The sequence below is a fragment of the Schistocerca cancellata genome, chromosome 1 (genome assembly GCF_023864275.1).
Source record: "Schistocerca cancellata isolate TAMUIC-IGC-003103 chromosome 1, iqSchCanc2.1, whole genome shotgun sequence".
NCBI classification, from domain to species: Eukaryota; Metazoa; Arthropoda; class Insecta; order Orthoptera; family Acrididae; genus Schistocerca; species Schistocerca cancellata.
In genome coordinates, this window is record NC_064626.1 from 519585524 (window position 1) to 519608596 (window position 23073).

The 23073-nt window shown below is 39.3% G+C and overlaps 1 protein-coding gene across 1 annotated transcript in view; it reads left to right on the plus strand.

Moving 5' to 3' along the window:
• The window catches only part of LOC126178875 (succinate--CoA ligase [ADP/GDP-forming] subunit alpha, mitochondrial), a 50470-nt gene extending 32295 nt beyond the window's left edge, over positions 1–18175 (plus strand). The window contains exons 5-7 of the mRNA XM_049924565.1: positions 63–242; positions 8175–8309; positions 17769–18175. Of these exons, the coding sequence (XP_049780522.1) occupies positions 63–242; positions 8175–8309; positions 17769–17849 (396 nt within the window). The 3' untranslated portion in view covers positions 17850–18175. The remainder of the gene's footprint in view (positions 1–62; positions 243–8174; positions 8310–17768) is intronic.
• Positions 18176–23073: the final 4898 nt, after the last annotated feature.

The window sequence follows — 23073 nt, forward strand, 5'->3', positions numbered from 1 at the left end:
ATTTTTACTTTTTTGTTCTAATAATGTGTTTGTTAATGTAAATCTGTTTATGCTATCTGCAGGTTGGTCTTGGGCAGACATTATGTGTTGGTATAGGAGGAGACCCTTTTAATGGTACAGATTTCATTGACTGCCTTGAAGTGTTCCTTAACGACCCTGAAACGAGGGGGATTATACTAATTGGAGAAATTGGTGGGGTTGCAGAAGAAAAAGCAGCTGAATATTTACTTGAGCACAATTCGGTAAGTTTTTCCTTTTCCTTTATGAAAATGCTGGTAATACAGAAGATAAAGTTCAATAACAGCAGATTTTAATACATGCAGTAATACAAGGGTAAACCGAAAAGTATTTGCTCACTATTTTCCTAATTTATTACAAAATCAATATAAAATGTGCAATGACATCAGTTTTCAACATAGTCACCCTTATTTTCACTGCACTTGGTCCATTGTTGTACAAGCTTTGCAGTGCCTTGGTTCATTTTTTGGTCAAGCAGCAGACCACATGCTCACCACTTCTTTCACCACTTTATCAGAGGTGAATTCACAGCCTCTTAGACTATCTTTGACCATGCAAATGGAGATATGATGGAGTCACATCAGGACTGTATGTAAGATGCTCCGACCCCTCAAAATGCATATTCTGAAGAGTATTCAGAAGAGTGGCAATATATGTCATTAAAAAAAGACCACTGTTTGACAACAGACCACATTGTTTGCTTCAAATTGCAGGCTTCAACTCATTGCAAAGAATATCACCATAATATTGTTTATGGTTTACCCCCTTTTCCAGGTAAAGTACAAGAACTGGCCTTTGTGTGTTCCAAAATCCTTTTGTCATCACCTTTCCTAAAGGGAGTTGACCCTTGAATTTCCATTTGGCTGACAGTATGGGTGTTTCCTTTCCGTGCTCTTGTGTGTGACAAGTACACTTTGTAAGAGCACAAAGCAAACTTTTGTGACAACACTTAAATGCACCACAAGCAAAGAGAACAGTGCCATGTAGTAGTTGACATGTGCACCAAGCTGCACTCCCAACCTAAAGCTGATTAGCTCAAAATTGCAGATACTTATTGGCCTAGCCTCAAAAAAATAATAATCTTTTCAAAACATTAAGATAACATAAATCTATTGCAAAGCTTACAAGATATTCATAAATGTGAAAGCATACAATGCTGTTTTCACAAATTGTTTCTATGTATGTTGAACATATTTTTATTTTAAATAAAAGTACAAGTGCCTCTTTCTACTATTTTAAGAAAAAAAAGTCTGTAACAAGTTAAGTTCCTCACTTGATCTGATCACAGAGTGAAGTTTCTTAATATCTCTGGCACTGTCACTGCTTTACTCAGTATCAAGACTGAAATAAGCATTAGCTATCGCAGAAGATTGACGATCAATGGATGTTTGCTTTTATAATGTTTATATGGCGGACAATGCTGGAAAGAGAAGAAACAGCAAAATTTTATTCAAAGTTGTTCTTGTGAAAAAAGAAAACATTCCAGAAGATTAGATACGTGATGTAACAGAATCACTTCATTCTGCCAAGCGGGTAACACTATTTTTACAGCATTTCTCAGCTTTCTCCTCTCTACAACTATGATTATGAATCTCCTATCATTAATTAATTAATTAATTAATAATAATAATAATAGTCATTGTCACTGTCGGCGGTAGCAGCAACAGCAGCAGCAACCATTTGATGCCACTGCTGGAAGAACTGAATAAAACAAGTTTGAAAGTAAACCTGAAAATTAAACTGAATCATTATAAAATCATCACATCAAAAATAAATTAACAATTAAGCTGTAAAACAAGGTGATGAGTTTTCATATCTAATAGAGGTTATAACACAGTTTGGATGTACAGTAAAAGAAATAATCAGAAGAGTAAATGTGACCTAGAGTTAGTTTCATTGGTTAAATAGAGTTTTCAAAATGAAGGTATTCCAATGTCTGTTAAGTGGCAGTGAGATGTAGACCTAAAGTGTGAAAGCCATTCAAAAACGTGGGATTGCACAGCAAGCAGAGAAGAAGTGAACTTGGGAATAACTACGAGAGGGTAAAAGCACGGGGGTCAGGGAAGAGTCTTGGGATGGATGATATAATTATGACTAAAATAAAACTGCCTCACACCCAAAGGAAGTTTGAAAACGACAATACTTTACTATGCATGGTCGTTTTGGAGGTGGTATGTCCTTATGTTCCTCATGATTTGAACTGACTGACCCAGTCAGTTATAAGAGGACCCACAGTTTAATATGGACTCTGAACTTTGGTGAAATGTGGCACTTTTCACATTAACAGGTCACTGCTAGAGGTGGAATAAGCTGTAGTAACAGAACAATCTCTTAACACCAACTACAGATTGAAGCCCAAATCTTTGGATTTGCAGTCAAGTTTTTATCCATTGAGCCACACATTTATGTTCTGGTGGTTTCCTGCAACTAGAGGAAGCAATGTGGTGCTGGTGTGCAATACCCACATGTCCCCTTCATCATTGGACTTACCCGAAGTTGCTTTGCCGATCTTTTCAGGATAGCCGACTGCGATGGTCTCCCCCACTTCTTCTCCAAAGATAAGATGCTGTTTGGAGGAATTTTCCCTACTCTTAAAATGTTTGCATACACTCAAGACACTTTTAAATCAATCCTCCTATATTTCACTTCCACAAACAGAACACTGCATAACACTTTCCACATAAATGAATCATATTTTGTAAGTCCCTTGACTCACATCAGAAACTATTAATTACTTTTACAATAAATACAGTTTCAAAATCTCTCAAAGTTCTCTCAAGTCCACCGTCCGCAATTCTAGCGAGTCAGTAAGTAAGTGTTAGTAAAAGTAAGTGTCTTTTCTTTTATTTTACACAATTCAACTGTTTACAATAATGAGTGATGTAGCACTGTCATGGAGTAAGGCGCACTTGCTCCTAGTGCTGGTCATGTAACTTCTGTGATGAGCGAGGCAACCACTTGCCCACGCTGATCGACCATCATTACTGCCATATCCTCTTGACACACATCCACTGTGCACAAACAGAAAACCGGCACGAGGAAGACTCTCTCCCGTTTCTCATGCTCATACATAAAATATCAGGTGTTAGAGATAGAGGAAAGCCAAGGGCCTCTAGAATTTTTCGAAAGTCTCAAGGCACTACAATGTTTTTAATGAGAATGACATGGAGGTAGCCAGACATGTTATCAGGTAATTATTGAGCCCAGGAAGGATTCAGAGGCATGAAAGAATACTGAAACAGTGACCAAATTATATTTTGGTAGGCAACAAAAAGATGCATTGACACATGTTGCTGAAGACTGCAGTGTGAGGAAAAATCTAGAGGAGGTTCTTTTTTAGTAATGGGGTTAAATCCTCTAAAGCTTTTTAAGTGTAATTTCTCTGTATTTAGTAAATGTGCTCATAAGTATAAAAATAGTGTCCCTAAAACAAATAATAAGTGACCACGAAGAATTTGGGGTGTTTATTTTATGTTTTTTTTAGTCTGTAACATTTCTCAAGAGAAGTTCGTAATAAGTCAGAGAATGGACGTGGAGAGATGTGGACTGAATCAGTCTTAGCCCTGAGAGGTGAATCATCTCGACATTTACTGCAAGGTTCAACAAAATTGTAAGATCACAGAAATTCGAATGTCCACCAAATCCTTTAAGATATTAATAAAAAATACTAAGTCCCACAGTACTGTAGCAGCATGGGCAGAATACAAGTAATGGGATGAGTAAAGGTATCTATTCACATTATAGTGGAATCATTGAGTAATAAAAAATTGTCTACAAACTTGCATTCATAATCATAGCACAAAACACAAGTTCATAAACAAGAATTTCAATATAGTAAGTCAGCTTATGTGCCTAACCAATACTCAGTGCCTCCATTATACAGCAGTTATCACTACTCATTCATTTTCTTAGACATGTCCTCCTACGTTATTGTCAACAAATAAGTGGGGGCATGCATATATACAGGGTGAAGACAATTTCGCACACTCTGACTTCACAGCGCAATTCCTTATACACTAGCAATACTAAATGTAGAGCAATGCTGTCCAGTTGGGGCAGTGGATAGCATTTCGTGTTAGCACACAGGAGGTCGAAGGTTCGATTCTGGGTCGTGGCTGACTTGTTTTTGTTTGCTAAAAGTAGTCTGTGTTTGATTGACGGGTCATGCACATTCACAGTTCTCATAAAGATAAGTTTTTAATTGCATAATAACAATTAATAAGGCAATATTACATCATAATTAAGTAAATTAATGCTTATTGTGAGCTATCAATTGAAGGATTCACTTTTTTTGCATATTTTCTGAAAAAAGAAAACATTACATAGGTGCGAGTTTTGGACTAGGATTTGTTTACATTGTGATATACTGTAAGTTATGTGATTATTTCAATAAAGTAAAGTTTGTGTTGCTAGTGTATTCTTATACGCTATCCATTTGATTCTCTAGTAAGTAGTCGAAATGAAAAGTACCGAAATAAGTGGAAACTTTATATACTGTAGGCTCAGCTCTCAGTTCTTCGTTTACTTTTTGTTTCGTCACATAAACAATACAGGTTATTTCGTTTTTGTTTCTCCAGAAGTTTTGAAATAGTATCTGAACTTTAGTCCTAAACTTTCTAAGAACATTAATTTATTAATTGAGTAGTCTACAATGTTATTCTTGTTTTAACTGAGACTAAAGCTAAAATTTGTTTGCCACGAGTGAGAAGTGTATGACTTGTCTCAGGATTGTTAGTTCCGGGATGTGATGTGAGGGTTGTTGCAGTTTCTTTCATGTGGGTGACTGTAGTGGTGTGGGAATTGGGGAAATAAACGTGGATCATTGGTTGTGTAGCATTTGCTGCAGAAATAGGAAGATAGTGGAACAGGAGGAGAAGATTGTTGCCCTTCAGGCAGAACTAGGTAAAGCGAAACAAGATCTGGAAAGGTTAAGGGGGGGAGAAGGGAAAAGAGAGGTGCGAACTGACAACAGGTTATAGAAGAAATAGGAATAGGACATTCTCAGACAGTGTGGTTGTGAATGTGGAAAACAGGTTTGATCTGTTGTCACAGTTGGAAACTGATGAGCCAAAAATATATGTAGGAGTAGACAGGACACAACAAACTTTCAAAAAGTGTTTGAAAACTAAGAAGTCAGAAAAAGCTGTGAAGAAGAAGGTTTTGTTGTTAGGTAATTCACATGGTAGAGGTGTTGTCCAACTGTTGCATGATGGACTAGGGTCAGGTTACCAGCTCACAAACTTTTTTAAAGTTAGTGGAAGTCTGGGTCAGGTGATAGAGGATGTAGGTTCACTTTGTAAAGACGTCACAAAGGAAGACACCGTGGTAATAGTGGGTGGGGCAGGCAATGGCATAGATAGGAACCTAATTATTCAATCGAAAGAGACTGGTAAAGATAGCTTCAGCAATGAGACATACTGGTATTGGGCTTGTGTCTGTTCTGAGGTGCTATGACTGGCCTCATTTAAACTCTTCTGTTAGGAGAATTAGTTTAGAGGTGGAATGGCTGCTCTTGGATCAGATGTGGGGTGTCATATCAGTGTGGTTCCTGTCGACTATTAGCAGGAAAGGTAAGGGAAAACTGTCTGGGCTAATAGCAAATAACATAAAAGGGAGGGGGGGGGGGGGGACACTGTCACAGTGGTAAAGTACCAGTGGTTACAAGTGACAGATCAGCAGTTTTTTTAGGGTAGGGAAGGCCGAAACAAAATATGTTCAGAGACAGGCTGAAAATGACATTCACATTGATAAAACAGGCAGCCAGAAAGCAAATTTTAATGCACACAATTCATGCAGACAGCCTCTGATTGAAACTAAAGATACTCAAAAGTTGGCAGGAAAATTAGATTTATCCAGTTGTAATTCAGCCAGTGCACAAAATCAGTTATCACTATTGCATCAGAATATCCGAGGACTAAGGGGTAAGCTTAATGAGTTGCTTACTTGTGTTGAAGAATTAGAGTTGAGCAAACCAGTTGATATAATCTACCTCTCGGAACATCATGTGACCACTGGTATAGAAATGTTAAATGTTAGAGGATTCGAGTTAGCTTCTTATTTCTGTAGAGAAAATATGGAGAAAGGAGGAGTTACAATATTTGTTAGAAACTGTTTTGATTTCAAGAATATTGAACTGCTAATCAAATTTTCACTGGCATAAGTGGTTGAAAGCTAATTCACTGTCATTAAACTTTGAGAAGACCCATTATATGCAGTTCAGAACCTGTAAGAGATTTCCTTCCAGCATGTGTATAACATATGAAGACATGCAGATCGAAGAGGTTGACAGTGTTAAACAACTTGATAATAAATTCAGTTGGGAAGGGTATATCACAGAATTGCTTAAGTGCCTAAACAAGTCTGTATTTGCCATGAGAATGATGTCAGATGTAGGAGATATAAACATAAAAAAAACTTTCATACTTTTCTTACTTTCATTCTATTATGTCATATGGGATCATATTCTGGGGCAACTCGTCAAACCGAGCAAAAGTTTTTAGTGTGGAAAAGCATGTGATAAGAATCATTTGTGGTGTAAATACAAGAACATCTTGTAGAAACCTGTTCAAGGAACTTTGTATTCTAACCACTGCTTCTCAGTATATTTATTCCTTAATGAACTTTGTTGCAAGTAATACATCTCTATTTCCAACCAACGGCTCAATACTTTGTATCAATACTAAGAATAAGAACAATCTACATAAAGACCTAAAATCACTTACCTTGGTCCATAAAGGGGTCCAATATTCAGGAACACACACTTTCAATAAATTGCCAGCAACCATTGAAAACTTGGTTTCAGATAAAGCACAGTTTAAACAGAGTTTAAAAGACTTTTTGATAGGCAACTCTTTCTACTCTGTAGATGAATGTCGTAACAGAGATTCAGTTTTGACAACACTTGGTCACAACAGTCAAGATTAGATATTTTGTGTATGATAAATTTATTAATAGTGCATAACAGTGTTTCATTCTGATTGTGTGTTAATTCTGTAAATATTAGCTGTTCCAGTTTACTGCATTGTATTAACCTATTTCGACTATCTCCTGACAAATGATCAGGTTAGTAAGTATTATATGTTTTATGTTTTTATGTTATACTTTCCGACATGTTCCACACCCACAAGAATCATCTCATTTTTTGAGTCTATGGAACGAAAACTGAATCTAATCTAATCTATGGTATCTTAATTGCCACACAGTGATTACAGTGGGTCTTCTACAAAACATATACAGTTATATACTACAAACACAGAATTGGAAATACAATCCTTTTCATTGGTCGGCTTTGAAAGAAATCTTTTGCATGTTGTGGATGCAAATTGTTTCGTAACACTGCATCTACTAGATTCCAAACTGGTTTGTTGCGTGTACCCTCCCCCAATGGTCCCAAGAATTAACACCAACTATTATTCTTGCCATGTTCATGTCCATTGCATTTCGTTAGAGCCTTACGTCACCAGTAGGGCTAGCAATGTTCTTTGCAAATAAGTAGTGCTATGGAATATATTAGATACAGTAGTGCGAAACAATTTGCACCCATGATGTGCAAAAGGCTTCTTTAAAAGCTGACCAGTGAAAACTATTGTACTTCCATTTCTTTGTTCATAGTGCATAACTGCAAACACTTTGTAGAAGACGCACTGTAATCGCTGTATGATGATTAAGATGCTAGATACCATACCACACAGACTAAATTTAGCAAATAATAAGCCTCTACCTAGAATTGAACCCTTCACCTCCTGCACGCTAACCAAAACGCCATCCACTAACCCTACTGCATGGCACTGCTCTACTAGCTGACAGTGGTGGTTACCGTACATGTGATTACAGTGTTGCCAGTTGCCAATCTTTAACATCCATTTACTGCCCGAAATATGAGCAAGATGAAATTTCATGATAGACATTTTTGTTTCGCCAGTATGTGACAAATGGTGCTGTGAAGGCTGAGTGTACAAATTTTTCTTCGCCCTGTATAGAGGGAGAATTGTGCTTAAACTTTTTATCATATAAATTAGTAGACTTACTCTTCTTGTCCAAAACGCGCGCGCGCCCCCGCGCGCGCGCGCGCACACACACACACACACACACACACACACACACACACCTCTATTCTTCTAACACCAAATATATGACATTTAAAAATTATGTTTCAGGGAGATCAAGCAAAGCCTGTTGTCTCTTTCATTGCTGGTCTGACTGCCCCACCAGGGCGAAGAATGGGCCATGCTGGTGCTATTATTTCTGGTGGGAAAGGGGGGGCCCAGGATAAAATTAATGCCCTTCAAAAGGTAAAACTAATTATGTAATGTGTTTAACTTTCATGGTGTTGGAGTGAATTATTTCTATTGATGGTTCATTTTAGTCTTTTTTAAATGCTTGTTGTAGAATTAAATATTCATCATGGTATTTTTTAAATATAAGTAATTAAATTGGTGTCTTTTTCAAGGATTTGTACTTTTTAGAAGATATGAAGATTTAGACTATTTCTGCATCCTTACAGGGAATCAGTGGAAAGTTGACGTTAATTTCAAAACAAACTGGATGTATAATTGTATAATGTCTCGAACAGTAGTAACTGAGTTGTAATATAAAATGGTTAGTCACAGTCTGTATAAAGATATCAAACTATGGAAAATCCAGGATGGAATGTAACAATATTATGAAAAGGAAAGTTGCTACTCGCCATTTAGTGAAGATGCTGAGTAGCAAATTAGCACAACAAAAAGACTGTCACAAACAAAGCTTTGGGACAGCAAGGCCTTCGTCAAAAATAGACACACCCCCACACACAAACGCAACTCACACACATGACTGCAGTCTCATGTAACCGAAACCACATACTATGAGCAGCAGCACCAGTGCATGATGGGAATGGCGACAGGGTGGGGGTAAGGAGGAGGTTGGGGTGGGGTGGGAGGGATAGTATGGCAGGGGAGGCAGACAATGAGGTGATACAGGTTAGACAGAGGGCGGGGAGAGGGGCGGAGGGAAGGAGAAGTATCGGAAAAGGAGAGAAGTAAAAAGATTAGGTGTGATAATGGAATGACAGCTGTGTTGTGCTGGAATGGGAACAGAGAAGGGACTGGATGGGTGAGAAAAATGACTAACGAAGATTGAGGCCGGGGGGGGGGGGGGGGGGGGGTGTATGGGAACGTAGGATGTATTGCAGGGAGACTGCCCATCTGTGCAATTCAGAAAACCTAGTATTGGTAGGAAGGATCCATATGGCATAAGCTGTGAAGCAGTCTTTGAAATGAACAATGTCATGTTTGGCAGCGTGTTATTTCCTGGCCACAGTTTGTCGGTGGCCATTCATGCGGACAGAAAGCTTGTTGGTTGCCATGCCCTCATATAATTCAGCTCAGTGGTTGCAGCTCAGCATGTAGATCAAGCGATTGGTTTCACAGGTAGCCCTCTCTTTGATCGGATAGCTGATGTTTGTGACCAGACTGGAGTAGCTAATGGTGGAAGGATTTACGGGACAGATCTTGCATCTAGATGTATTACAGGGGTATGAGCCATGAGATAAGGGGTTGGAAGCAGGGATTGTGTAAGGATGGACGAGTATATTGTGTAGGTTCGGTGGAATGACAGAATACCACTGTGGGAGGGGTGGAAAGGATAGTGGGCAGGACATTTCTCATTTCAGGGCACATGAGAGGTAGTTGAAACCCGGGTGGTGAAAGTAATTCAGTCCCTCCAGTCCTGGATGGTATTGAATTATGAGGGGAATGCTCCTCTGTGGCCAGACAATGGGACTTTGGGAGGTGGTAGGGTACTGGAAAGGTAAGACATGGGGAATTTGTTTTTATACCAGGTTGGGAGGATAATTACGGTCTGTGAAGGCTTCGGTGAGACCCCCAGTATATTTTTAGAGGGACTGCTGATCGCTGCAGATGCGATGACCACGGGTGGCTACGCTGTATGGGAGGGACTTCGTGGTATGGAATGAGTGGCAGCTGTCGAAGTGGAGGTATTGCTGGTGGTTAATAGGTTTGATATGGACGGAGGTACTGATGTAACCATCTTTGAGGTGGAGGTCAACATCTAGGAAGGGGGCTTCCTGGGCTGAGTAGAACCAGGTGACGCAAATGGGGGAGAAGTTTTTGAGGTTCTGGAGGAATGTGAATAAGGTGACTTCACCGTCAATCCAGATTGCAAAGATGTCATCAATGAATCTGAACCAGGTGAGGTTTAGGATTCTGGGTTTTTAGGAAGGATCCCTCTAGATGGCCCATGAATAGGTTGACATAGAATGGTGCCATATGGGTGCCCGTAGCCGTACCTCATATTTGTTTGTAGGTAATGCCTTCAAAGGAGAAGTAATTGTGGGTGCAGATATAGTTAGCCATGGTGACTAGGAAAGAGGTTGTTGGTTTGGAATCCGTCAGGCGTTGGGAAAGGTAGTGTTCAATAGCGGTAAGGGCATGGGCTTTAAGAATATTAGTATAAAGGGAAGTGGCATCAATAGTTATGAGTAGGGCACCCAGTGTTAAAGGGAGAGTCAGTGGAGGAAATGGTTCATACCTTTTATATAGGAGAGTAGGTTCCAAGTAGTAGGTTGAAGGTGTGATTGGTAGGATTGGTGGTGAAAAAGTGTTTTCACTTTAGGGAGTGCGAGGAGGAGAGAAGATCTTTAACAAGTCCGGCATGATTGAATTTGGGAGTGGGGAAAAAGGTGGGGCCTTTGGAAAGGACTGATATTTCTGTGGGGCTAAGGCTTCTGGAGGAAAACTTCATGACTATTTTATGTGTCTGTTTAGATTCTGGATTCTGTGTGGTGGTGGGAGGGAGTTTTGGAAGGTGCGGCAAGTGTAGGAGGTCTGCGAGACAGGGTTTGTCAGTTGTGAGGGGGTGTGGGGGATGTTTTGAGTTTGTTGTAGAGGTAGTGGACAGTGGTACTCCAAGGGGAGTAGGATGTGAGCAAGATGGAGAGCTTTTTGAGGTGGTATTGTGCATATTGCTCAAGTTCTGCAGGGTAAGAGTTTCAGTGTGTGTTATAGGTTCCAGGAATTTGGGATTGCACAACAGGAGAATTCTGCAGATGGAGAGCAGGTACTGCAAGGAGGTTTGGGCTTGGTTGATATGGTTTTGCAGTACTGTGTTGGCGAGGGCTAAGGATTGGCAGAATCTGAACAGGTAGAGGTCATTGTGCAAGGAGGGATGGCAGCCAGATATGGGTAATTTGAGGGTAAGGCCATTTGGGGTGATTCCATGAGCCAAACAACAACACAGGAACAATATGTGGGACAGATATGGCTAGGGACAAGGAAACTTTTCTGTATTGACACAGAAGGAAAGAGCAAGGATCCATGGTGGTGGAAAAAATGCAATAAATTATGTAAATAACATAGAATTATGTCCAAAACATTTCGCAAAAATACGTCCAAAAGAAAGGTCTATATAGCTTTATTGTGTACAGACTCATACTGGTTTTTATTAGTCTTTAAGGTTTTGTTATGTGACCTTCTACAGAGAAAACCCAATTTTACACTTTTCAAGGGACTTCAAAAAATGGTGTAAAACACAGGAAAATGTAAAATGTGGGAAATAACCTTTGAAACTGTAAAAGTTACTTGTAGGATACCCCCTTGCACTTAAAACTGCTGATGTAACTGAAACTGATAACTGTATTTGTAGTAGGAACGTTTGACTCAAATTTCATATGTCATAATTGAGGTTTTTGAAAGCCTGCAGCATTGATTTATTATTCAAATAATGAAATACTGCACTAGTTACGTATTTTTTCATGCATAGCAGGACGCGTTTCGAGAACTCTTTCTCATTTTCAAGTGAAAATATTTAAATAAGTATTTTGTGTGGTGTTTGAATATGTGTTATTCTGCGTCTGTTGCACTGTAGTTGTCTTTTTGAGGTTATCAGGTACTGTGCCTCATAAGTTATGTAGAAAACCACACAGAGACATGCTAACTATCAATCACATTGTTTGTTTGTGTAATATCACAAAAAATACGTAAATACTGCACTTCACAACAGGAATAAATTCTCGAAACACATTTTGCTCAGCAACGTTAAAATACGTAACCGGTGCTGTTTTCGAATTGAGCAATGCAAAGTGAATGACAGTGTCACCTAATGCTCTCAAGTGGCCATAAGCTGAAACATGCTAAATATGGTTCGACAAAGGTGTCATGATGATCACAACAATCACGAAACTGTGTTTGCACAATAGAGACAGTTCGGAAATAGTTGTGATTGGTCATGATATCTTCATTCGAACGAACCTAGTTACCCCCATGAGCCACCATGACATGTAGAGTTTGGCAGTGATGGGTGATATAGCACGAATTGTTGCAACTTTTACATGTTTACTGGTTCAAATGTTCTGAGTAGTGTTCTGGTGTCAGGTAGCTTAACCACGTAATATTTGTAAACATTATTGGGCAGCCAACATCATGCCTGCATCATTTTTTCTCCGCAAACATTTTTTCGTAATGCATAAATTGTGGGGAAAATTATAAATGTGTTGACGCAAAATCAGGTGCAAATTAACATTGTGGGCATTGAAAATTTGACGGGACCGATCAAAAATGTCGTGAACGGTGGGAAAACAATAATTACGGGAACGTAAAAGTGGGGTTATACTGTATTAAAGGTATTTCATACTATCTAGTTCTAAATGTGAAAAGAAAGAAGCAGAAGAGCAAGCTGAAGCTAATCAGTTACATTCTCATGAAGAAAACTGTATTCACTAATGAAACTATTAATTTACACTGTCCTCAACCTGGAAGCTGATTTGCACACCACACCACTTTACTTGGTGCGGTCGTATTAGAGATGGTATGTCCTTGCTTTCTTCTGACCTTCAGACTCATTTATCCGGCCAGTTATGAGAGACCTACAGTTCAGCATTGATTCAAAACCGCAGTGCAGCTTGGCATTTTTTGCTGCAACATATACTGCTGAAGGTAAAAAAGTGATAAGTGAAAGGAAAAATATCCCACTACCGACTAGACATTGAGTGTGAATTACGTGCATTGCAGTTAAAAGTTGTCTCTCTGTAGTACATTCTCTTGAGCATAACAGGTCAGGTTTGTAGTCTACACAGGATGATAAACCACTATCTGCAGCTTTCACTTTCCTAGTTCTAGGCCACCTCCCCCTTTTCCTCCCCCTCCCCTCCCCTCCCCTCCCATCCCATCCCATCCCATCCCATCCCATCCCATCCCATCCCTTCCCTCCACTCCATTATTAATTCTTAACGATTTTTGTAAAAGCATTTATTTACTACTGTGAGCCATCTCCAGTAATTCTTGTGATATACATAATATTTGTCCCTCAATATGTGCACCTCAGTGCCATGATTACTTTGATGTGATCGGTTTTACTACTTGTTCAAACTGTGGATTATTGTTTAATTTTAATCAGTATTTTGAAAAGGATAGTTGCTGCTCATCATACAGCAGAGGTGCTGATAGACACCATAAAAAGACTATTACAAAATGAGCTTTCGGCCAACAAGACCTTTAACACACACACACACACACACACACACACACACACACACACACACACACACACACACAGTCTCTGGCAGCTGAAGCCAAACTATGAGAACTGCACATGATGGGAGAGGCAACCGGGCAGCAGTAAGGAGGAGTCTGGGGCATGGGATGTGAGGTGTAGCAGGGCAGGAGTGGACGGTAAAGTGCTGCTAGTGGGAGCATACAGGGATGAGGTGGAGAGAGGGTAGGGCAGCTAGGTGTGGTTGGAAGGTTAGATGGAGTTGTTTGTTTAATTATAAAGTATTTCTTAATAACCCCAATTTGTCATATTACAACAGCCACCATCTTTAGTGCTGGCAACTTCCTCCACATGCTGATACTCAAGCCAGTGCTCACACAATCACTTCTCTGCCTGGGAAACACCACCAGTCTCCTGTCATTGATCATCTGCTTGCTAGTTACCGCATGGATACCAAAGTTGGCCTAAGCGAATACCCTCACCTGAGCCCCTTAGCTGAGCCAATACTTACAACTCAAAGTTTCTTATAACTTTAGGGACTGTTGTTGGCAGACTATACATTTTGTTAACGCCATCCAAACTTCAGCATTCTTCTGTAGAACCTCATTTCAAAAGCTTATGTTCTCTTCTTGACTGAACTGCTTATCATCCACATTTCAGTTCTGTATGAGTTTACATTACAGATAAATTAATTATGAAAATGCTGCCTAACACAAAATTTAAATTAGATGTTTACAAGTTCTTCCTTTTTCAGAAATGCTTTTCTTGCTATTGACAGTCTGCAGTTTGCATCCTATTTATTTTGGACATGGTTTGTTGTTTTGCAGTCCAAATAGTAAGAATCATCTATTACTTAATTGTCTGATTTCCTAATCCAATCCCCTCAGTATCACCTACTTTAATTAGACCGTGTTCCATTATCTTGGTTTTATTCCTGTTGATATTCACCGTATATCCTTTGGAGACAGTATCCATTGCATTCAGCTACTTCTCTGAATCCTTTGCTGCCTCTGACAGAATTGCAATGTCATTGGAAAACTTCAGAGGTTTTATTTTTCTCTCTGAACTTTAACACCTCCTAGGTTGCCTTTATTAATTGAATAACTTTGGAGACAGGCTGCAACTGTTTCTCATGCTTTCTCAAAAAAATTTTCTCTCCCACACCCCCAACTCTTGTAATTGCAGTTTGGTTTCTATACAAGCTGTAGATAACCTTTCACTATCTATATTTTATCTTAGAATTTCAAAGCAAGTATTACAGTCAACGTTATCAAAAACCTAACCAAAAGTTGTGAACATAGTTTGAGGTTTCTTCGGTCTATCTTCAAAGTCAAATCCTAGAGCCAGTATTATTCCTACATTTCTGTGGAACCCAAGCTGATCTCCCCAGAGTTCAGCTTTTAGCAGTTTTCTCATTCTTCTGTAAATAATTCATGTCAGTATTTTCCAACTTTGACGTATGAAATTGATGGTTCAATAATATTCACAGATAACAGCTTATGCTTTCTTTGATATCAGAATTATAATATTCTTCTTGAAGTATGAGGGCATTTTGCCTGTCTCATATCTCAAGTAGAATAATTTTGTTATGACTAGCTTTCGTAAGAATCTAAAGTTTCCTGATGGAATGCTGTTTCGGCTTAGATCTTTCAGTGCTCTAGCAAATTATTGTTGCTATAGCATATCCCATATCTAATCTTCATCTTCTGCAATATTGACTTCAAGTTTTTACCCCCTGTCTAGTCCTCCTCTATATTTCTTCCACCTTTCAGTATTTCATTCATTGCTTGGTACTGGCTTGCTATCTGAACTTTTAGTATTTATGCAACTATAGCTGCTTCCCTTATCTCCAAATGTGTGTTTAATTTTGCTGTATACTGCATCTACCTTTCCCACTCTTGTGCATTCTTGTAAGCCTTATATTCCTCATATAGCAGTTCCTGTGTAGCCATTTTGCACTTTCTGTCCGTCTTATTTTTTAGATACTTTATTGTCTTGTGCTTGCTTAACTTGCTGCATTGTTGTGTTTTCTTCCCCTTTCAGTTAGATTCAATATCTCATGTGTCATACTACCACTACAATCACCACCACCACCACCACCACCACCACCACCACCACCATCGCCACCACCACTACTACTACTATGCCTTGTATTTTTAGCTATTGGATCCTATGCTGCTTTCACTATTTAATCTCTCATAGCTTCCCATTTGTTATCTTTTGCTTTCCTTACCCATGTTTCAGTCAGTTGTTGCCTTTTGCTTCCTTTGAAACTCTCAACTACTTTTGGTTTTTTCAACTTATCTAGGTCCCATCTCCTTAATTTTTTTTACCTTTCTGAAATTTGTTCAATTTTAGTGTGCAATTTGAAGCCAATAAATTGTGTGCCAAGTCCACTTCTGTCCCTGTAAATATTTTGCAGTTTAAAATACAGTTTTCGGAATCTCTGTCTCACCATTATACAGTGTATACGTTTTTGCTAGAGGCAGTAGTTCTTGAATTATTCAAGGAAAAGGTAGAAAAGTGACCATCACATGTGTTTTTCTTGAATAACACGAAAACTGTGGCCTCCACTAAAGCATATCCAACTACATTAAATTTCCTACAAAAAGTTCCTGTTCATTTTTTCTGCAGGACTAATAGTTTGCATGCAGCAAGTGATAGAATATGAAAATCTCTGTCATTGGAGTTTGTTGAGTATCTCTATAATGCTATTGCACCCACTAAACTGTTGTATGACGAAATTTGCTGCACATAATTCGATCTCTCTCTCTCTCTCTCTCTCTCTCTCTCTCTCTCTCTCTCTCTCTCTCTCTCTCATCCGTCCCTCCCCCTCCTGTTATTTCAACTTCTAGGTATTTTCCAATTGTTGCAGTTTCTAGTGATTTTTTTATACCAATAACAGAATCAAACAGTAATGGATCACTGTGCCTATTTATCACATAATGTTTAGTTCGTTTACATTCAGGGGTCAGCCTTCGCTGTACCTTTTATTGATCCTGTGCAGGTCACCCTATATTTCACTACAGTCTTGTAATATTGCAGTGCTCCTACAAAAAAACTTTTATTCACAAAATCATTCATATATTGTAAACAGTAAGTTACCGCTACATCTGTTGATTTCATCCCATTATGAATAATGTATTGAGATCTGTCTTGTAAAAAGTTCTGAATCTAATCATAAATCGTGTCTGATACTCAATGACATGTAGAACTGTATTAAATGCTTCCAGAAGTCAAGGAACACAGTGCTAACCTGGGTGCCTGTCTGTGGTGCTCTGGATTTCAAAGATGAACAAAGCTGTTTGTTGCAAGATATCTGATTACGGAATTAATGTTGGTTTCTATAGAGAGGATTTTTGTTCTCCAAAATGTCAATGCAGGAGCACAGACCATGCTCCATAACTCTACATCAGATTGATGTCAGTGATAAAGGACTGTAATTACATGGTTTAGCTGTGACAGTCCCTCTTGAAAACAAGAATGACCTTTTGCTATTTTCAATTGCTTGGTACCTTTCTTTGTTCCATCAACCTATGATATAATACTACTAGAGGGAGAGCGAATTGTTTCATATAATCTCTGTAGAACCTCGCAGGTATTTCGTCTGGTCCAGATGCCTTTCCACTGTCAAGCAGTGTTAGTTGATTCCATGATTATTTATCTCAATATCTGCCATTTCAGTGTTTGTATCATGTTTTAAAGGAGGTGCCCTATCACAATCTTCTGCAGTGAAACTTTGTCAGAATACTGAATTCAGTATTTTAGCCTTCTCTCTTATCATCTTCCATTTTGGTACCATTATTTCTTCAGTCTGATTACTTTCTTTTGTCAGATCATTGTACATATCTCCATATAGCCGAGATGCTGAGTCACTGCAACTCAGCATCTCTGCCATATGGTGAGTAGCAACTATCCTTCTCATTATATTGTTACATTCCGTCTTGGATTTTCCATTGTTTCATTGTAGCAATATGTCTGTCTTAAAAGGTAAATAATTGTTTTTAATTCCTGAATGTATCTGACCTTCTGAACCAAAGATTTATTTCCAAAAAGGAAAACTGTAGGAATGAGATAATTGTAAAGAAAACTTTTGTTTACAGCTGTGAACCCACGTGTCTAAAATGGGTAGGAGAGTCCGTAATTCTCTTTAATCTTTTGTTGGTGTGGATTCTGAAGATGAAAACTTAGTCCAGGGACTTTATTTATCTTACATATAGATTCCATAGCAGTTTTGTTATAAACTACACCTTTTTTTTCAGGCTGGAGTGGTGGTGACAAGGAGCCCAGCCCAAATGGGAAATGAACTCATGAAGGAAATGAGGAAACGTGGCTTAGCTTGAGAATGTTATTCAACCTTTTACTAATTAATATTGCAGAGCTTTATTAAAGTGAATGTGTATATATACACTTTTTCTCCCCTATAAAATATTTATATGTGAAAAGACATAGATGCATCGATTTTTATGTGTGAAATGTACTGATAAATACGAATGAGTCTTGAGATACGTCATGAATATTTCATGTTTTCTTGGAATTAGTGTGAGATTTGTTGTACAGCTTTTGCTGTCCTTTTTGTTATTCCTCTGTAAGTACTTGTTGAAGACTGTGTACAGGTGTTGAAAATACATTTTTGTCTATATTATGAGAATAAACCAGGACCATTGTATTTTCTATGGTCTTATTTGGCACAGTTTATATGTAAGCTGTTGTTAGGAAAAGAATACTTGTAGACTGACATGTCAGCTCAAAACTAAATTTTATCAATTGCACAATTAACAATTACAGCCATTTCCTTCTACTTGAAAAAGCCGAGTACATATGTTACCTTTCCTGAATGAGAAATGTGATGTCTATATCCAAACTTCCATTTTCATCTCAAGTTGTATTTAAAGCTTATTAATGTAGTAAATCCTCAGCCCAATACTTTGCCCACTTAGTAAGGTGAAATATATTTGTTATATTCAAATTAAAAGTTTTCATTTAGTGTAAGTCAGTATTTTATGGGTACAAGACTATATAAATGAAAGTCAAGATGGAAGACATATTACAATAGGTAAAAGAAAGTAAAATAAAAACCATCAGATTTTATAAGTACTCAACAGATTTTGTTAGCTTTACTGCTTATGCATCATTAACGAAGAACGCAACGGATTTTTTTTAGCTTTACTGTTCATACACCATTAATGTTTGTCATCATACTGAAGACAATGTTAATGATTTTCTGGTGGAGATGGATTATGTTTTATCTAGAGACACTTTCTAGACTTGTTATTTCTTATACTTGTCCAGCTCAAATAGTGTCTTCTTACCGTTGTTTTAAAATTAAAAAGGTTACAAAGCAGAGAGAAGTTATTTTAGGTTGGAAGGGGCAGAGAAATGTGATAAGTGTTTTCAGCAGTAAGTCGCTTCCTAAGTGGAAAATGCCAATCAGCAGTTTGTTTGGTAATCGACATCATTGCAGCAACTTGACCACCACTGCTGGATAAAGGTTACTGCTGCTACTGAATGACATCTAGCCATCTCATTGGTTGTCACCACTTTGTTTTCCTGTGTTTTAGTATCCATCAAATAACTGTTTTAGTAGATGTACACATGACTACTGAAGTAAACTGAAAGTTCTGTGATCTGACGTAGCATCCAAATTACCAATGAGATCACCCCACCCCTGGGTGCCAAAATGTAGTGAATCCTTCAAAGTTCTCTGTAATATCACATAAAATGCATATCACCAATGAAAGGTCCCCACACTGGATGGAAAAATGCAGTGAACTAAAAATTCTTATATCTGACATGAAATGAAGATTACTTATGAGAATGCCCCCATCCTGGAAGCCAATAAAGATATCATTAACAAAATGAAATCAAACAGCAAAATGTTATGAGATTAAGGGATTGATGTATGCATGGAATAGATTAATTAGAGGATAAAAACATTAATTGTTTGCTTTTGTTACAGTACTTTTTACACCAAAAAATTACAAATCTCAGGGCTGATTTGACTAGGTGTGGACATGACTCAGTTATTCAGCAGAAGGAGGGGGGAATGAATCAAAAATGGTTCAAATGGCTCTGAGCACTATGGGACTTAACATCTGTGGTCATTAGTCCCCTAGAACTTAGAACTACTTAAACGTAACTAACCTAATGACATCACACACATCCATGCCCGAGGCAGGATTCGAACCTGCGACCGTAGCAGTCCCGCGGTTCCGGACTGAGCACCTAGAACCGCTAGACCACTGCGGCTGGGGAATGAATCACCTTACCTTCAGTGTCATTTGTGATGAGTAGCAGGCACCAGGTTGGTACAGCGCATTGCTTTGGAACTGTGCAGTGTGAGTCGGCTACCCTCTTCAGGTCCCACAGCTTTGCAGCCCCACATTGACAGGTCACCATGGGTTTTGTAGCTGACACAGCTTTGTTACGGTGTTGATGATGGATGTTGTGCAATGATATTGTAATTCTCAATTGAGGGCTTCATTTCAAAGCACATGTCTGTAAGGATTTGTCCATTTAACATAGAACAGGAAAAGAAAAAGTCACAAAGTGACGACGAACATTCAGATGGGAGTAAGGATCAGATTCAAGTCAGCAGATTAAGTAGGTGATGTGTGGAATAACTTCCATGTCCTCTTGCTTTAGCGCTATTTTGCCAACTGCCATTCACTTCTCATCAGTCTTCTTAGCTAACAGACTCTTCGAATTTTTCATCCTCTCAGTGTTGTCATTAGCAGACAAAATTTGCAATGCCAGCCAATGACTGATCGCCATTACATAACCATGCCTCGCAGAGCAGGGTGGAAATTTTCTATCTTAGTTGGGCTGGTGTGTGATCTGGGAACTGGCGTCTTTCTCACATGTTCACTGTTGAAGCTGTTCCTAGCATTTGTTGCTCATTGTTTGGATGCTTTTTCGCATTCCTTAGTTGCTGTGAAAGCAGCCACAAAACACTTCTTTGTAAGAATGGACAGTCTCATGCTTCTGCTTTGTCTAAAAGTTTGCTGGCATTAGTGATTTATAAGCAAGATTCTTACTGCCGAGCAAACCTTTTTTAAGCAGACTGACTACTTTGACAGTTCTTTAGTTTCACACATCTCCTTTATGCGAATTCTTGGCATTTTTATGTCTATGCTAGATCTCAATACATGCAGGGCTCCACAACTTCTCAGCATGACGCTGAGGCAGTTCTAAACTGCTGTTGCCAGCCAGCATTCTACATGTGCACTCTTGACGCTTTTCTGTTTGCAAAGTGTGTCTATTCTTTAAGTAAGCCAGTGGCATCCACCAGCCTACCCCTCACATGCTTGCAGATTGCTCCCCCCCCCCCCCCCCCTCCCCTCCCCTGCATCTGTCATGGCCCTGAATGAGGTCTGACTTCCCCTTCGTCAAGAGCTGCTGGTGCTCGGAGTTGGCAAAAATTGCCACCAGTGGAGGTATCGCACTACGTATCCAGAAACTTCCACGCCAGTCCATTTTCTGATTGATTTTGTTTTTCTTTCTCTCCTAGTAAGGACTGGATAGTCATTGTCTTCAACTGTTATACAGAGTGTTTCAAAAATGACCGGTATATTTGAAACGGCAATAAAAACTAAACGAGCAGCGATAGAAATACACCGTTTGTTGCAATATGCTTGGGACAACAGCACATTTTCAGGCAGACAAACTTTCGAAATTACAGTAGTTACAAGTTTCAACAACAGATGGCGCTGCAGTCTGGGAAACTCTATAGTACGATATTTTCCACATATCCACCATGCGTAGCAATAATATGGCGTAGTCTCTGAATGAAATTACCCGAAACCTTTGACAACGTGTCTGGCGGAATGGCTTCACATGCAGATGAGATGTACTGCTTCAGCTGTTCAATTGTTTCTGGATTCTGGTGGTACACCTGGTCTTTCAAGTGTCCCCACAGAAAGAAGTCACAGGGGTTCATGTCTGGCGAATAGGGAGGCCAATCCACGCCGCCTCCTGTATGTTTCGGATAGCCCAAAGCAATCACACGATCATCGAAATATTCATTCAGGAAATTAAAGACGTCGGCCGTGCGATGTGGCCGGGCACCATCTTGCATAAACCACGAGGTGTTCGCAGTGTCGTCTAAGGCAGTTTGTACCGCCACAAATTCACGAAGAATGTCCAGATAGCGTGATGCAGTAATGGTTTCGGATCTGAAAAATGGGCCAATGATTCCTTTGGAAGAAATGGCGGCCCAGACCAGTACTTTTTGATGATGCAGGGGCGATGGGATTGCAACATGGGGCTTTTCGGTTCCCCATATGTGCCAGTTCTGTTTATTGACGAAGCCGTCCAGGTAAAAATAAGCTTCGTCAGTAAACCAAATGCTGCCCACATGCATATCGCCATCATCAATCCTGTGCTCTATATTGTTAGCGAATGTCTCTCGTGCAGCATTGGTAGCGGCGCTGAGGGGTTGCCGCATTTGAATTTTGTATGGATAGAGGTGTAAACTCTGGCACATGAGACGATACGTGGACGTTGGCGTCATTTGGACCGCAGCTGCAACACGGCGAACGGAAACCCGAGGCCGCTGTTGGATCACCTGCTGCACTAGCTGCGCATTGCCCTCTGTGGTTGCCGTATGCGGTCGCCCTACCTTTCCAGCACGTTCATCCGTCACGTTCCCAGTCCGTTGAAATTTTTCAAACAGATCCTTTATTGTATCGCTTTTCGGTCCTTTGGTTACATTAAACCTCCGTTGAAAACTTCGTCTTGTTGCAACAACACTGTGTTCTAGGCGGTGGAATTCCAACACCAGAAAAATCCTGTTCTAAGGAATAAACCATGTTGTCTACAGCACACTTGCACGTTGTGAACAGCACACGCTTACAGCAGAAGACGACGTACAGAATGGCACACCCACAGACTGCGTTGTCTTCTATATCTTTCACATCACTTGCAGCGCCATCTGTTGTTGACAATTGTAACTACTGTAATTTCGAAAGTTTGTCCGCCTGAAAATGTACTGTTGTCCCAAGCATATTGCAACAAACGGTGTATTTCTATCGCTGCTCGTTTAGTTTTTATTGCCGTTTCAAATATACCGGTCATTTTTGAAACACCCTGTAAATACAAAAATTATTCAGCTTGTTCTATAGCTGCTTCATATTATTACTGTCATACATCCCTTTTCATCATTTCTAGCATGCTCCTTTGCATTGAGCAACTCCCAGTTTTTAGAGATTTTTACACTGTGTATCCATGTCTCACTGAAAAAAAGCTAGAACTGGCAGTACACATGATGCACGGAACCCAGTTTCAAACTATCTTCTTGATTTGTTGGTGATGGTTGAGCAGTCAGGGATTAGGATGGCTCCTCTCAGTTCTCTTGTTATTTTCTGAGTGCAGTACTGGAGTGTGTCATTGGGATGAAAGAGGATATTGTATGTTACTCAGTAAGTGTATGTAATTCAGTTGGTTGTGGATTTAGCTATGAAATGATGATGTGGTTGAAATGCTTAATTCATGGGAGAGGTGTCTACAAGATGATTTCACAAACATCACATATTATTACCTCTTTTCACATCTGTACAGTCAGTAGTT